General features: G+C 41.9%; 1 protein-coding gene across 3 annotated transcripts in view; it reads right to left on the bottom strand.

Moving 5' to 3' along the window:
- Nucleotides 1-17,678, bottom strand: part of SON (SON DNA and RNA binding protein) — a 1,200,918-nt gene that overhangs the window by 125,681 nt on the left and 1,057,559 nt on the right. For 2 of the 3 annotated variants that reach the window (XM_044072950.1, XM_044072951.1), the window contains one exon: nucleotides 7,993-8,142. The exons of the other annotated variant lie outside the window; for it this stretch is intronic. In XM_044072950.1, coding sequence (XP_043928885.1) covers nucleotides 7,993-8,142 — 150 coding nt within the window. The remainder of the gene's footprint in view (nucleotides 1-7,992; nucleotides 8,143-17,678) is intronic. 3 annotated transcript variants of the gene reach the window in all.

The raw sequence follows: 17,678 nt of genomic DNA, 5'->3' as shown, positions 1-17,678 counted from the left end.
GAGATCTCTTACTTTTGGAAGGGGTAGCTTGGCTTCTCCTGATAAGCATGATAAGGTCTTCCGCCATTTTAAGCATTTGAGACTGAGGCAAGGAAGCATGTGCCTGAGATTGGGCCATCGGTTTCCTGGGTGTGGTTCGTACCCTGGGCCTAAGAAATTCAGCAGTTTTTGAAAGAATGGTAGACACGCAAGTCATCGGTTTGTGTCGAGAATCGGTAGTGCAAAGGACTTCCTCGGAAGCCGGTGCCTGCTCAGTGGCTCCGGACCTATCCAAAGGAGAGACAACTGCAGGATCCTTAGTTGAAGAAGAGTTTTGCCATATACTGGACTCTGAAAGAGTCTCCGTAGTGGCCTGTGAACCCACAGAAGCGGGCAACAGGGGCTGCGAAAGCGCCTCACTGAGGACTGGAGAACTGATGACTAGCTTAATAGAAGTGTTGTTGGTAGGTCTGGACCTGTGCAGACTGTCCTCTGTCTTTATCTTTACTTTTTTTTGGAAGATCTGGTGTTGGATGGCTTACTGAAGCCATATCGGAATTAGAGGACTGTAAGTGAAAATATCTAGCTACAATAAGGGCCTGATGATGTATAGTTCTGGCGTTGAACAAAACACAAAAGCGACAGTGGGGGATGTCGTGGTCTGGACCTAAGCAAGTGATGCAGTAAGAACTTTCCACAGGTGAGACAATTGTTAACTTTTTCTGACATCGGTTAGTGCAAGAAAAAAGGATCCCCAATGGGGTACTTAGCTTTAGAAGACTTCAGCTTCAGTTCAAAAGATGACACTCAGGTAGCAGCCGACCGGCACTCGTGCGAACTGCTTCTGGCTCCGCGGCAAGAAAGACTGATGCAAAGGCATCGGCTGCCTTACTTTATACTACTGATGACTGACGTCAGTCCTGAAGCGACAGCAACTGATGCAGAAATACTAAGCCTCTGGTATTCGGGCCGCCGAGGGTTACCCTGGCAGGGATAACCCAAATGTGATGACTGTAACAGTGAAACACGAAAACATCTACAGATCTTTATTTCATGTCAACATCCTCTTTAATCTCATATTCCAATATAGCATCCCACACATCCCATTCTGTTACTATTAAGATCTGTCATCGATCTCCAATAGTTCTCAGTTCCATATTTTTAATCTCTGTAACCATTTTTCACCCTCTTCATGATAGTTTGTCTTTCATTTTCCATTTACAGCTTTCTTAGCCACTGTCAATATTAAAGACAGCAAAACTTTAGCTTCTTTAGTACATGTTGTTTTACTCCAGATGAACAAAAACATCAAGGCTAACCACTTGGCAGTCTAAACACTGTCTCTAGGGTGATTTGGTTACATTGACTAATGCTGATGTGCCACCCTTACCACATGTAAAAATGGGATTGATGACACTTATGACTGATGTCAAATTCTCTTCTCTTCCAAGTATAACATTTAGCATATTATTCAAGTCATTTTTGCACTGAAGCAACTCTTTACATTCCCAGAATGTATGTTCCCAAGAACATCTTTCTGAATCATCACATCTCCAACATACATTTTTCCAGTATCGCAGGGGTTTAAAAATATCTGTGCAAACATTTCCATACAAAAACTCTAAATTTTCTTAAGTTACATATATAGTATTGACAGATTTCACTCCATTACTCATCTACAATATCATTATTTAATAGCTCACTCTATGCTAGTCTTACCTTTATACTACATTGTTTTTTTTTCAAATCTAATATTGCCTTATATGTTCTACTTACTACTCTTCTCCTCTGCCATTTATTTTTTAGCCTCAATTAAAAAAAAAATCTACTTTCTGCAGTTTAACAAAAATAACCTTCCAACCTCTGCAAGTCTTTCTTGAGCTCTAATATTAGACCTGTATATGCAGGTTTATCCAAGTTCAAAACCCAAAAACTTGCCTAGCTTCATCCCATTTTATTACCTCATCTCATTTTATCATCAGGTCCCAAAATTTCAGTTCATTACTCATTTTTCTCCAAATGGTCATGACATTCTTTTCTGTATCATTTTTATTATTAGATATAGTATTATTGGTGGTGTTCCATTTTTCCAGAGTCTAGCTTCTGTTAACCTAAAGACTTCCTTAATATTTTTATGTATGTAAGGCTATACACAATGCTTTTTACATTCATTTCCTAGATCTGCCCAAATGCCTACATGTGGTCCTGTTGTGACCTCATTGGGCACGTAGTCTGTATCCTACATCAAATATATGAATCTGTGTTGCATGGCCTTATAGTATATGCCTCCAAATCAGAATTCCTCAAACCACCCTGATCCTTTGTCAGCATTGTTTTTTTCCCCCACTGCATTCATTCTCTTTTCTTAACTCAAAGAAACTCCTTAATTTCCCTTTTCATATTCTTTCATGCCTGGTCTCTTGGTTGATACATACAAGCCTGACCTACATAAAGAACCATCAGAAACAAAACATCTTAATTGGTTATATCTTATTATTTATGCCCATAAACAAGTTTCCGTGGTCTTATCTTACTTATAATCTTTGAGTAGTTTCTTCCCACATTTCCATAGCTGCTTATTCAACAGTCATGACCCCACAAAAAGGGGAATCTCTGTACCATGTCATGTGTTGGGGCATCATTCATCATTATACATAATACTACATAAGACAGAGCCCCTCACTATCACTCTTCAAGAGGAACCTTGATGAGTGGATGGGTAACAGAAAGTTCACACCGGGGATCACACCAACAGCACTACTAGATAGGGGCCAAGGGTACTAGCTGCTAGTACAAGGGTCTAGGGAACTACTAAAGGGGCGGTGAATACCGCACAACGTGGCTGGGCTAATATATGTCTTCGGGCAGATAGCCCAGTACCAACCTATGAACTTATTATAGCTTTTACTTTTGCTTCATTTACTTTATAACCTGCTGTAATATTAAAACATTTCAATATTTCGTCGAGCTTTAACTCATCTCTAGATTTTAAATATTAATGCTGTCTATATTAGTGGAAATCTGAACGCCTCTTTGGATCTCTTCATAAATGACCAACTCAATCTGTCAAATGCTTTTTCAGCATCTACATGATATGCCCTCTCTAGTTCAGACTTCTCCAAGGGAATCTGTCCACATATGAAGCAAATTCTGCATGAAACACAAGCAGTTATTTCATGCCCTCTAGGATTACAATTAAGTTCAAGTTTTTATAATGAGGTCTGTCCTCACTGTCAGATAATCTTGATTCAAGGAGCCTGATTTTTGATTTTCCCATGAATTAGCTTCTGTCATATTCTACTTAAATCCTGAAGCCAAATGAAGCGTTTAGTCAATATACTCTAAGTTTCCCGTGTTCTAATCACCTACTGCTCCATCACAGGTATAGCTAGCTATTTTGCCATTTAGTGCCATTCCCCAATTTGGTGCCACCCCCCCTTCAACTTTAAATTAAGGATCAACAAAAAAAATAATAATATAAAATAAAATAAAAAAAAGATGTCCTCAGACTACAGGAGCACAAAATATATTTTGTTTTAAACTGAAGCAAGCAGCTGCAACAGTTTATGAAGTACACAGAGTGCTAAAGTCCTTCAGTTGACTGTAAACACAATATTGGCATCCACTTCTATGAATGCCAGTAATGCACTGAAGACAAAGAGCAATACAGTGCTTCAGTTATGACTGCAAAAGCAATACTAGCCTTCATAAAATACTAGCATTCAATGCCAATAATGCACTGAAGTTTAATCGGGATCTGAAGATCTTGGCTCCTAACACACTGCACCTGGGCAGCTACCCCTTCAACCCACCTCAGCTATAACTCTGTGTTCCATATAAAGTCTGTAAGCATACTTCTCTACCTGGAAACATCAAAAATCTGGACAAAGGCTCATGAAAATAGATACAAATGGCCAAAAATCTGTCCACTGATTAACGTAAAATTTGAATATATAATTATGTAACTCAACCTACTCCAGTGGAATTGTGGGATACCAACTTTTAAATGCAAGCTAAAGAACAGACAACCAAAATATGACCATGAAAAACAAAATAAGCAGAATAACAGTAGTGTTTTATTTATATTAATATATGAACTTGTGCAAAACTGAAATACAATTTTCTTTTATAAAAATAAAATTAACTGCGGGTCAGCAGTATGTTTGGAAGTATGCACAAGCACCAAAATGAAATATTTCTCCCAGTGATCTGTCCCCTTAGTAGTTTGAAGTATGCACAAGCACCAAAATGAAATATTTCCCCGAGATCCCCACTAATCCCTTCAGCAGTATGTTTGCAAGTATGCACAAGCACCAAAATGAAACATTTCCCTCAGTGATCCATCCCCTCCAGTAGTTTCAAGTATACACAAGCACCAAAATGAAACATTTCCCTCAGTGATCCATCCCCTCAGTAGTTTCAAGTATGCACAAGCATCAAAATTAAACATTTCCCCTAGGTTTCCATTTCACATATGGCTAACCCTATTAATAGCTCTTGAAGAGGAGTTGCAAAGAACATTTTAAGTGCTTCCTTGCTCCCTAAGCTCATTTCATAGATTTATGATCTACTCTGTACTCCTAATTTGGTTTGTCTAATACAACAGAATCTTTGTTCCCTTCATAACAACAAATTTCTTGATGCAGGCTGCCTAGCAGAACAAATTTACGGTCTCTCCCTGGACATTTTTGTCAAGCATTTACTCACAGCATTCTCATGCATTCTAGAACCGTCTGCAACTGTTCTGAGTCTGAACGGTTTTGATTCATGACAGCTGATGAGTGGTATTGATAAAAAAAAAATGGCTATGTTCAATATCATATACCATTTCAGAATATCTATGTTCAAACTCATACAGCAGGCAAATGGGGGCTCAGGAACTCAAACACCTGACTACAAGAAGCAGCTGCACTATGATAATAGGGTACTTTTCCGTTATCGGGGCAACAGTTACGCAATGATCGCACAGCTGCTATCCCTGAAGTTCCGAAATAACTTTTACTTCAAAAAATGAGTATTAATTCACATTTTCTTGTTTGTCTCAAGTTAATAGTTTTAATATTTTAAAAGTGTCCCTGATTGTCCCTGACTATTTCTGGATTTGTCCCTGATTCTGTTGAGATTTGTCCCTGATTGGTTGAGAGCTATTCTGGGAGAGAACTAAAATTTAAGTCAAAATCAAGGACGTCCCTGAAAATAAGGGACTGTTAAAATGTATTTGGAAAAGTTTGATATATATTTAATATTATCACAGGGTTATTTTGTATTTACTCACCTGTTGTTTTCTCAAGGCAGTCCTAATGTAAGAGTTAAACCACATTGTTTAGGTTAGGAGTAGCAATACATCGGATTTTTGTAAGGTGAAAGCATGTTTTCTCAGTCCGGACATCATCTAAACGCATTAATGTTTTTATATTTTAACAAAGAATATAAACAGGTTAGACAATACAACACTGAATAATAAGTATGATGGCAATATAGGTATACAAGTTGATAATAGGTATGAGAGCATAGGGAGCTCTGGCTGGGTATTGGCTTCTATTGGAAAATAACACATTTAGTTTAGGAATTCTCATTTATTGAACAGATAGCAATTATACAAGTTGCTATATATATATATATATATATATATATATATATATATATATATATATATGCACCCAAAATAATCAGAAGGAATAAAAAACATGGGGAAAAACATTTTACCATTCCACGGCTCCTGCTTAATTTGAAGCAGACACTATAAAAGGGGATCACCTTTTAACGGTTCGGCTTTGTTTATTTCGTAATACTATAGACGTGTGGGGGGCTGCTGATGTTCATATTTCTCAAAGTTATTTCGGAACTTCAGGGCTAGCAGCTGTGCGATCATTGCGTTACTGTTGCCCCGATAATAGTTTATTACAAAACCTTTCACTTTGTGGACAGCAAGGTCAGAAGAGCACCTACTGTTGTTGGATGTACCACTGCTTTTTACTTACTATCTCACTGCTTTCTCAGATTAAAACTATTCATTATTCAATTGTTAAGCAAGAAAGTGAAATGACCCTTCATGGAGCATGTGCCATGGCAGGGACATAGAGGGCAAATAATACTCTAAACATGGGTTCTTCTTTATGTCTTAGTGTAACCTCAACACAGCCAGCATGTTGTTGTAAGGTGGCAGGAAACTGAAGTACCGTGAAAAATTACTATGTCATGAAGGGAACATGCAAACTCCATACAGGCAGCAAGCAGAGGTCAGTACTGAATATCAGAGCTTTGAGCTGTGAGATAAGATCGTAACCATTGAGTCACCTATGTTGCCTACAAAATTATAATCATTCAGTCTGAGAAACACTGACAGGAAATAGTTTAGTAGATATAAAATCTGAAAGTAGTGTCACACTGATAATTCTAAGAACTGAAGTACAGTATATGAATAACTGTATGCAATCTATATCAAGATAACTGCAGCAAACAAAACTCTAAGCAAATCAGTTTCAGTGAACTTCTTCCTTCTTGGTAATTTTGTGGGCAATTTTAAATATTTCATGTTCTTCAGTAAGAATGTAACAAGCTGGTAGGCGTCACTTTACTTAAACATCCTTTACCAGTAATACTTCTCTGCTCTCCATTCTTAGGCCATTCTGCATTAAACTTATATCACCTAACTTCCTGCCAACTTCTGAAACTTAGCAGTGTACTTAACATGTCGGCAGTGTGATTACTCTGATTACCCACTGTTACACATTCCTTCTAAAATAGCTTTGTAGTTTCATTATTTTACTGGCTGAGTTTCTTTGTCTGGGAATAGATAAATACAATTATCACCTCAAAAAAAGTCTGCGTAGTGAAACTAGATTCAATAAGTTAACTTCTTTACCAATCTGCCAACAATTTTAAACAATCATTAACTTTAAAAGGGTTAATTTACCTTGGTGTTATAATCATGAAATGTTACACACGCACACGCGCGCACACACACACACGCACACACACACACACTCTGTATTTCTCTTCGGTATTTGAAATTATAATATTTTTGTTTTTGAAATGATCAACAGAAACAGAAGATGCATGAATGATCTGCTGAGACTGTGAGTATACATGGATGAAGTGAATGTAAAGATGGTACGGTACCTGAAGGAGCTGGGGGCAGAAGAACTGCTGCTGGTGACGCATTATTTTCTTTGACATCGTACTGGTATGACAAGTCCACACTGAGCCACTGACTCTCTGTCTGCACTTATAAACTACAGTGGAGAATGAAACATGAACCGATGGCTTGCCTGCACGTGCACATATAAATGAACATAAACATGCTAACTGTACACATGCCCTCAAGCCCAGCCGCATTCTGACAGGCTGGGAGTCTGCTCACGATGCTGATGTCATCACACATGCATGTGATGACGTCAGCAAAAATTAAAAAAAAAAAAGGACTGGGAAATTCGGAAAGTAAAGGGACCACTCAGGAATTTGTGGCACTCCAATATTTTGACCTCAAAACCGGTAAATACAGAGGAATTCAGTATGATTGAGAGGTATGTCTGTAAATTCTACATTTTTATTAACTCTAACATTAAACAGGATCATAAATTCCACAGCTTGATACATCTTTCCATCTGATGGACTTTCAGGACTCCTGGTCATTGAAGACATCTTTTTTTGTCAGGCTAACCACATGTGGGAAGTTACATACAACTTTTACAAACAGTTTCTTCTTTTTTTCTGCGAGAATTCAGTCAAATATCTGCATTATGATACTCAGTAGTCTTATCTTAATAAGGTTATTTCCTTAAATGCTTTAATACTACACTTTTAACAGTTTTAATAAGCCAAACTGTCTCTTGAACAGTGAGCATTGGATTTCTGCTATTAAGGCTGTATCTCAGATTAAATTAATTATTTACATTTTTAATAATACATCTTATTGACCACTTTGCTCAAAGCTTGGCTTACAACATAGTTACCCCTCCAACTACTATCAAATCTTAATTCCAGGGTGCTGCTAACCACATAATTAATCACCTGTTCTGCAGAAGAAATTTTTAGAACGCTCATCTCTCAGCCTGAACACACCAGATGATGATGCTCCTGCCACTTGCAAGGGATTTCTATACACAGTTATCTGGTGGTCATCATTCAAAGCAGCAAAGAATATTTCTTCCTCTTTTTCAGCTTCAGTGGAGGTGGAATATGTAACAAAATACAAGACATACATTCATTAATGTCTGCCCAGCTTCAGTCTTTATCTGCACAACATTCTATATGTAGCTTCTGTTACAGAGCAGCATCTAAAGACTACATAGCCTTACAGAATGGACAAACTGTACATTAAACCCGAACAGAAGAATACATGTTTTCCAGAAGGGTGTTAATGTACATGTAAAGCCTGCTGAAAAACAAATCCTACACTTCATAGCAGTATATGAAGAAGATGTGAAGCTTAACAAAAAAAAAATGGTCACCATTTTTAATGCTTGCTGAACAGTGCCTTGTTGTTTTGTAAGCATAAAATTAAAAAAAAAAAGGAAAACCATCAGTGACTGTGTGTGTGTGTGTGTGTGTGTGTGTGTGTGTGTGTGTGTGTGTGTGTGTGTGTGTGAGAAATAAAGAAAATGACAGTGTAAGAGAAACAGTAAGACTGAAACAGCACTGACTGCATCAGGCAGTTCAGCAGCACCATTACAAAAAGTAGGAAAATGTTAATTCTGGCATGAGTGACAAACTTTAATCCTCAGTGTCTGTGTACGCGAGCAAGAGCACATATGTATGCTTACATGCATCTGAGAGAGAAAAAGGGACAGATTACAACACGCGGTCCATCAACAGGGAGATCTTAATATCTGGCACTAACAGACTGACTTTAATCTTTAGTGATGCTCCATGAAAGCATTTGTTAGAGTAGCACTATGCTGCAAAATTAGGGACAGTGAAGTGTGGGGGGTCAAGGCGGGAAGCTGCAATGTCTTGCATTCGATCTTTGTTTTACAGAACACATCTGAGGATGTGTTCACTATTCATTCTAGCCACTTTACTGATTGTATCCACGCGTGCATCTCTCTATATCTGTATATTTGTTAGACTGTCTGTCTGTATTTCTGAATATGTATGTTTCTATACATATGTTTGTGACTATGCCAGCCTGTTTCTGTGTGTGTGTGTGTGTGTGTGGGCATTAAATACTTACATAACTTTTATTTTGGATATAAAATACTTCTTCCAACAATTACTTATACTACAGCAAGCTTGAAACATTAGGTGGAGGAACTATTTTACATCAAAAACATTAAAAAAACAGTAATAAAAAAATACAAAAAAAATTAACATCTAGACAATTCTCCAATTGCAATAATGGCCTACAAGGTATATGTTATTGTATAAACAACACAGTTCCAGGGGTGTAGAAGGCCTCTTCCTGCAGTGTCAGGCCCCTGAACATCCGTGTGCATACGTAACTTACACAACATAAATCCTGTTGGGAGTCTTCTACCCTAGAGTAGGACAACAGTTTCCCATTATATGATTCTTCTGATTCTCTGGCCTGCACTCCAAAAACAGTCAATTCCCAATCGAACATGCAGCTACTCCACTGGATGACCTTTTTAAAAATAAATAGAAGTTATGTTCTTACCATAACGTTCCATGTTAGTTGTCTTCTTCTCGCCTTCTTTCTTGCTGGATGGGTTCGGAGTCGACCTCGGCTCCAACTCGGCCACTCTAAAAGCTCGAGAGTTGGTTCCACCGGCTCGAGGCTCCCCTTATATCCCACAATGCTAGGCGGTATTACCTCAGATCTCGTTTGTAAGCTAGGCCCAGCCAAAAATAACTCCAGAACCACTGGAGAAGGGAAAAACCCACCTCTATAAAAGGAAGGGAAGAAGGTGACCTGAAAACCTGATGAAAGGAATATATGCACAGTATAGCATATACCTATATACAATAGAGGTGGTAGAAAAAGAGGTCACAATCAAACTCCTCTAGGTCTGTCCAGGCTAGGGGGAAGGAGGGTGGGGCCTTGAAGAAGGCGAGAAGAAGACAACTAACATGGAACATTATGGTAAGAACATAACTTCTATATGTTAAGTTGTCCATCTCGCCTTCATTCTTGCTGGATGGGACCGCGTCCCTAGCACCTTGTCCCGGGTGGCCTATCGGAACAGACTCTTGAGAACAGTGGAACCAAAGTTAGCTCTATGTCTAGAAGCTAAATCCAACTTATAATGAGAAATGAAAGTGTGAGGAGTAGCCCAAGTAGCCGCTGCACAAATGGTGTCAATAGGCAGCCTGTCTTGGAAGGCTATAGAAGTAGCCAAAGCTCTGGTGGAGTGGGCCTTAGGTTTGTTAGGCAGCTTTTGGTGTCTAATTTCATAAACAAAGGAAATCAGAGATGTTAGCCATCTGGAGAGTGATAACTTCGAAACTGAAAGTCCTTTTCTGCCTTCTGCATAAGAGACAAACAACTGGTCAGTTTTCCTGATCTGTTTGGTTCTATCCAAATAATACCTTAACTGACGATGAACATCTAGCCAATGCAATTTTTGTTCAGACCTGTTAGAAAAGTTAGGACAAAACACAGGGAGGTCAATGGTTTGATTTAGGTTAGATGCAGAGGCTACTTTAGGTAAAAAGGATGGATTGGTTCGTAAGGACACCCTGTCTTTATGAAACAATAGATACGGTGGTCGACTGCTGAGTGCATGAAGTTCTGAGACCCTTCTAGCTGAAGTAATAGCTACCAGAAAGAGAGTCTTCCAGGATAGCGATTTCAATGAACAGGAAGCTGCAGGTTTGAAAGGGGGAAGAATCAAAGATGTGAGAACTAAATTAAGGTCCCAAGAAGGAGGAGGATTTCTTATAGGAGGTCTGAGAAGAAAAACTCCCTTCAAAAAAGCTTTGCAAAGCTTGTGAGACATGATGGCAGAATCTGAAATGCCCACATGAAAGTTAGAAACAGCTGCCAATTGAACTTTAAGAGTAGAAGGAGATGAACCTGCATGGAAGAGTTCAGCTAGAAAATCCAGGACTATCTGGATGGAAGCAGTGAAAGGATCTATGTCCCTTCCTTGAGCCCAATAGGCAACGTTTCCACTTACTAAGATAAATCTTCCAGTGGAAGATTTATGGGAAGCTATCAAAATATCTCGAACAGAGTGAGATATTTGAGGAAGCCTGGCTAAGGTTGGAATTGGAGGAACCAAGCAGTGAGGTTCAGAGAGGGAGGAGCGATGTAACTGACCCGATTGATGGATCAAAAGATCTGGAACTAGGTCCAGATGCCAAGGTTGCTCCAACAGAAATTGATGTAGAAAGGGGAACCAAACCTGTCGAGGCCAGTAAGGAGCAATGAGGATCAATGAGGCCTTCTGAGCGATAGCTTTCTGTATCACTTGAGAGATTAGTGGGAAGGGAGGAAATGCATACAGAAGTCCCCGGGGCCAAACTTGGACTAGAGTGTCTCTGCTGGGCTGGCCTAACGGGAATAGGGTGAAATAATCTCTGCACTTGCTGTTTTGGGGAGTAGCAAAAAGGTCGCAGCAAGGCTGACCCCACTTGAGAAAAATTTTCTCCAAAATAGAATCTTTCAGAGACCACTCGTGAGGCATGAGGATAGCTCTGCTCAACTTGTCCGCGATTAGATTGGACTTCCCGGGGATGTGCGTTGCTATCAGAAACCGCTGAGAAGAAATCGCCCATTGCCACAGTCTGAGTGCTTCTCGACATAGGGGATAGGACCTGGTTCCGCCTTGTTTGTTGATATACCACACTACAGACATATTGTCCGTCTGGATTGTTATCGTTCCCAAGGGAAGAGAGTCTTGAAGGGCTTGCAACGCTAAAAGCACTGCTCTCATCTCTAGAACATTTATATGCAAGTGGCATTCGTCTGGTTGCCATATGCCCTGGACTGTTCTGCCCTGATAATGCCCCCCCACCCGATCAGGGAGGCGTCCGTTGTCAGAGTAGCAACCGGAGGGGAAGGAACAAAGGGTCTTCCCAGGAAGAGCTGAGGGGAAGACATCCACCAAAGAAGATGATTCTTGCATGCTTGTGTAATCATAATGGTGTGGGACATCGGAAGTTGCTGGTACGACCATTGTGTGAAGAGCATCCATTGAAGGATTCTCATGTGGAATCTGGCTAATAAAAGTAGAGGGATAGCAGCCGCCATAATCCCCAGTACTTTCAGAACTAATCTGGCTTTGACTCTGTTGCTGTGGAAGAGAAGGGAGACCAGTTTGCGTATGTCTGCTATTCTTTGGTCTGTTAGTCTCGCAGACATGTTGACTGTGTCTAGATTTGCGCCTATGAAGGTAATAGCACGACAAGGCGACAAAACAGACTTTTCGCAATTTATTGAGATGCCTAACTTTTGACAAATGCGAAAGGTGTAGTCTCTGGCCATTAGAAGAAGATGCTTGGTAGGAGCTGTGAGGAGCCAGTCGTCCAAATATGGAAACACCTGGAATCCTTGACGTCTCAGGTGAGAAGCTACCACTGCCATGCATTTGGTAAACACCTGGGGGGCAGTGGTGAGACCAAAGGGCAGGGCTCTGAATTGAAAGTGACTGGTTCCCAGCCGGAAGCGGAGGAATCTCCTGGAGCGTCTGTTCATTTTTATATGATAGTATGCATCCTGGAGGTCTATAGAGCACATCCAGTTTTCCTTTCCCAATAGGGGTAGGATGGATTGTAGCGTGACCATCCGAAATCTTGTTTTCTTGACCGACTTGTTCAAGATACTGAGATCCAAAATGGGTCTCCACTCCTCTGTTTTCTTTGGAACCAAAAAGAATTTGGAGTAGATTCCGGATCCTTGCTGGTCTGCTGGCACTGGCTGAATGGCTCTTTTTGCAAGCAACTTTGAAATTTCCAATGCTGCTTGATCCCTTTGAGCGGGTGGAACATCTGGAAGGGATTTTGTTGATTGATTTGGAATCTGAAGAATGGAATGGAATAGCCTTCGAAATGATGGACTGTACCCACTTGTCTTGAGTTAGGGACCGCCAGGCTTCTGGGTACAGTGACAATCTTCCCCCGACTGCCTCCGAAGGTGGACAGTCGGGCAACACCTCAGGGATGCTGGAAGGGCTTATCGGAAAAAGTTTCTCGATTGCCCTGGTTCTGCGGACCCCCCCTGCCTCTAGGCGGCGTCTACCATTATTGTTCCCCCCTCTGCCTCTGGAGGAACCGACTCTGTGCATCAGGCAAAGTCCCTTGAGATTGTTTGCGGAACCACATTTTCCCACTTTTCTGGCCTTTGGGGTAAGGCCTAGAAGGAGTTGAAAAACGGACTCCGACGGCAGAAAGAGTTTTGCCATCCGTCTCGCACCTCGTCAAGATTTCTTTCACTTGAGGACCAAAGAGATGATCCATCAAGCGGGAATTAGTGAAAGGCGTTTTAAAGGGTCCGCAAAATTGCATAGCCGCATCCAGGCATGCCGGCGTAAGGCGACACCTGTCCCTGCGGCTCTGCTCGCTCCATCAGCCGCGTATGAAAGGAGGCGCATGGAGGAGTTAGCTATAGAGTTTAGGGTAGCCAGCTGAGTGTTCATCTTGTCCTGAAAACCCGCAGCTGTAGGATCCTTCAACATCTCACTCGCTTCCTTGATCAAGTCTCTTTGAAGACGAGTGAAATGGCATAGGTAGTTCAGCGAACGCATAGCAAAGGTCGCTGATGAAAACATCCGCTTCCCGTACCTGTCCATAGATCTAGATTCCTTGTTAGGAGGATGGACAGGCACCGAAGGATCAGCTAGTTCCTTCTTAGTGGCAGCAGCTACCACCATAGCATCCACAGAAACCCCTTTGGTCAGAAATTGCTTATCTGCTGGTGCTGTTACAAACTTTGAAGGTCTCTTGGGGGTGGGGTCCACTGAGTCAGGAGCCGTCCAAGCCTTTTTTGCTACCACCTGCATGAGGGGGTCAAAGCGGGGCGACACCCAGGAGGTGGAAGGGCGAGAGCCAAACGCCTCAAGATACACAGATTCATCCTCCGAAGGGTTAAGGGCTGGCCAATTTCCCCTCTGTTTCAGGATCTCTAGAATGTCTGCAAAGGAGACATCTTCAGAAGGGGAACGGGGGGAACCCTAGGAATCCTCTAAATCTGTGTCAGAGGTGACAGACTCAGGTGAGTCTATGTGTTTCCTCTTACACTTTCTCTTCCTAGGGGGCCCCTGCCAATTCAGGAGAGGCCTCGGAAGAGGATGAGATCCCACAGGGGATTCTTGAGGAGCTGGCTCTCTGCGGTCTGGGATGAGGGAGTGAGTAGACATAACCTGAGGCACCGAAGAGGGAGGGGCGGACGGAGCCGACTGTGGAGTTGAACCAGGTTCCAACACACTCCGCATGACCTCGAACGCACCCCTGTCAGGCAGAGCCAGAGGTCCCCGCTCCAAAAAGCTGAGAACCTCCCTCGGCACCGACAGTGATGGCTCCGAGGTCGATGTCGGAGCCGAACTCACCAGCGCCGAAGCACCGAGAGGAGGCGGGGTCGGACAAGGGTCCAATGCCACTCACCCCCTCGGAGCCGACGAGGGAAGTCCGGCGCCGAGATTCTTCAAAGGAAGAAATCGGAGCCGACGACGGAACCGAAGACAATTGTATCGGTTCCGACGCTACCACAGTCTCGGTTCGACGCCCGGCTCCGAGCTCAAAGGAGTCGGAGGAGGAACATTTTGAGGGATAGGGTCAAGCATCGACTGATGAGTCGGGCTCTGTAGCATTTGGGCCAGTGCCTCGGACTTAAGAAGTCGACTCACTACCCTCTGAAGGTCATGATCCGAAAGCCTCGATAACCTAGAGGAGTGAGATCTATGGCTCCATTCAGACAGCAAGGGAGACGCTGGAGCCGAATGAACGGAGCCAAGGGACGGTGACCTAGACCTCTTTCTAGATGTCGGCTCCGATGGTCTGATCAGAGCCGACCCAGGAATTTCCAATACCTCGGCTCCAGCCGGAGCCGAGGGAACCACAGAAGCTGTAGTCCGAGACTCATCGGCTCCAGCCGGAGCCGATGTAGCAGTAGGTTTCGAAGCCTTAGGCCTCGACTCAGAAGCTGGAGTCGAGGACCTAGAAGCCTTAGAGGGTTTGCCTGAAGTAGCAGTAAGGGAACCCTCAGGCTTAAGCAAACCTCTTAAAATAAGTTTGTTTTTTCTTTCCTGCAGGACTCTAGGGCTGAAGCCATGGCATACAGCACAAGAGTCCTGCAGGTGTAAAGGTCCCAGGCAGTATACACAAGAAGTGTGACCGTCTGTCAGAGACATTTTCTGACAGCACGAGTCACACTTCTTGAAGCCTGAGACCTTTGACTCCTTAGACATTTTCAAAGAAAGTGTAACCACACACACACCCAAACACACCGATTACACTTTTCACAAGGTTAACTAAAAAAAGGAGATTAGATCTTTTTTAGATCCCTAACAAAAAACACATACACTCCACTAAGGGGATGGAAGGGCCCGAAGGCCTGAGGGAAGAACTTATAAGTTCTTGTGGAAAAAAGGGTGGATAAAAAGGAAGAAAAGGGTCAAAATCCACTAAGTTAAGGGAAATAACTATAAAAGACTAAATTAAGGGGGTTTAAATTCACTATAGATTAATCTATAATAACTGACCTGAAGCCGGTAGAAACCATACACCTCGATCGCTGTAGTGGCAAACGAGATCTGAGGTAATACCGCCTAGCATTGTGGGATATAAGGGGAGCCTCGAGCCGGTGGAACCAACTCTCGAGCTTTTAGAGTGGCCGAGTCGGTGCCGACCTCGGCCAATTTCCCCTCTGTTTCAGGATCTCTAGAATGTCTGCAAAGGAGACATCTTCAGAAGGGGAACGGGGGGAACCCTCGGAATCCTCTAAATCTGTGTCAGAGGTGACAGACTCAGGTGAGTCTATGTGTTTCCTCTTACACTTTCTCTTCCTAGGGGGCTCCCTTGCCAATTCAGGAGAGGCCTCGGAAGAGGATGAGATCCCCACAGGGGATTCTTGAGGAGCTGGCTCTCTGTGGTCTGGGATGAGGGAGTGAGTAGACATAACCTGAGGCACCGAAGAGGGAGGGGGCGGAGCCGACTGTGGAGTTGAACCAGGTTCCAACACACTCCGCATGACCTCGAACGCACCCCTGTCAGGCAGAGCCAGAGGTCCCCGCTCCAAAAAGCTGAGAACTCACCCCCTCCGACCTCGGCTCCGAACCCATCCAGCAAGAATGAAGGCGAGATGGACAACTTAACATCTATTTTTATTAAAACATAATTAAAATTGCACAATGTAATTTAAAATAACATGCACAGAACTTAATTAAAATTAATGAGAAACTGTCAACTGATCACTTGGTCTAGTCATTTAATGGTACTTACGTATTATTGCAACCAGATTTTGCGATATGGTGTACGTTGTTCACGTTTAATTAAATTTATGAAATGTACTGTACTGGGGTAGGGTGTACTGTGAAAAAGTGTGCTGGGATATTGGTGGTGCTTTTTTAAATAATGAGGACAAACAATTGCAGGATTTGTGGGTAGTGTGCTGTAAAGACGTTGAGCACTGGCTTCAATGATAGGAATGGTTGCATTTGTAAGTGTATTTGGCTGGAAAGGACTTTGGGAGTTATCTTGCAATGTTAGGTGCTTTTCAGAGATACCAATGTATTTTTCAGCTATACTTTCGTAGGTAAAGTTGTAAGGATTATTCTTGGATTACCTAAATGTTAACTATGAAAAGAGGAAAATGGAAACTTGTTAGTTATTGAGGTAAAGTAATGGTTAAACAGTATACAGTGAATGGGACACATGCAATGTAATGTAGGTAAATTCACAGTACTGCTTTGCTTCTGCAATGTATATTGTAATGTCATTGATTTTAATAGTTGTTACGGCTCTACAGATATGTATTGGGTATTGTCAAGCTGATAAGATGAGGATTCCTCAGTTGATGTTTTATTATGTTGACTGGTTTTTAGTGAAGACAGTTCTGAAGATGTGGATTGTTCAGTGGGTTTTGTAGTACTTTTTGGTTTTGAAAGCTGTGAAGAAGTTGGTTCATTAGTCGCTGTTATTCTGTTTTTTTGAGGAATAAAGTTGTTGACGACGGCTTTTAACAGTTCTTCAAAGCATTCTTTTGAATTTACCAGTTGTGTTTCGTGCTACATATATTCAACAAGATATGACTGTAGATGGTGACATGCAGTCCCCTCACTGTTTCTTGTTTCTCCACTTCAATGAGCCCCACATTCTTTCTGTATGTTGGGTATGCACTCCAGTATCCGGGTCAACAAAATTGTACTTGTGATTAACTTTAACATGGTTGGGGCCAGCTTCTTGTAGTTGTTTTGTTTGATATGCTTTCTAGGAGTCTTGAGTAAATAATGCTGCCTTCTTTGATGTATTCCCTTATTTTGTCAAACACTGTGGAGGCACTTCTATCTGACACTTGTACTACAAATGTTTCTTTCGTTTCCCTACAGATCCCTCCAAAAATCCACTGTTGAGGGAGGATACGACCACTGTTACTTTTCCGACGAGTGAATAAACTCTCATCAATTTCCACTACACGCCCTGGCCCTCCAATCTGTTTCTTCTCTTGTTTTTCCAACTCCAATGTACATACATCCCTTAAATAATTACTCCAATCGATAACAGTCTTGTCAGACATATCCAGTTCTTCATGACAGAAATTAATGCTTGTTAACTGCTTACATCAACAGTACATGAAATGA

Source organism: Protopterus annectens, chromosome 5.part1, assembly GCF_019279795.1.
Source record: "Protopterus annectens isolate FY-2018-M chromosome 5.part1, PAN1.0, whole genome shotgun sequence".
In the NCBI taxonomy this organism is placed as follows: Eukaryota; Metazoa; Chordata; order Ceratodontiformes; family Protopteridae; genus Protopterus; species Protopterus annectens.
This window is presented reverse-complemented; position numbering and strand designations above follow the sequence as displayed.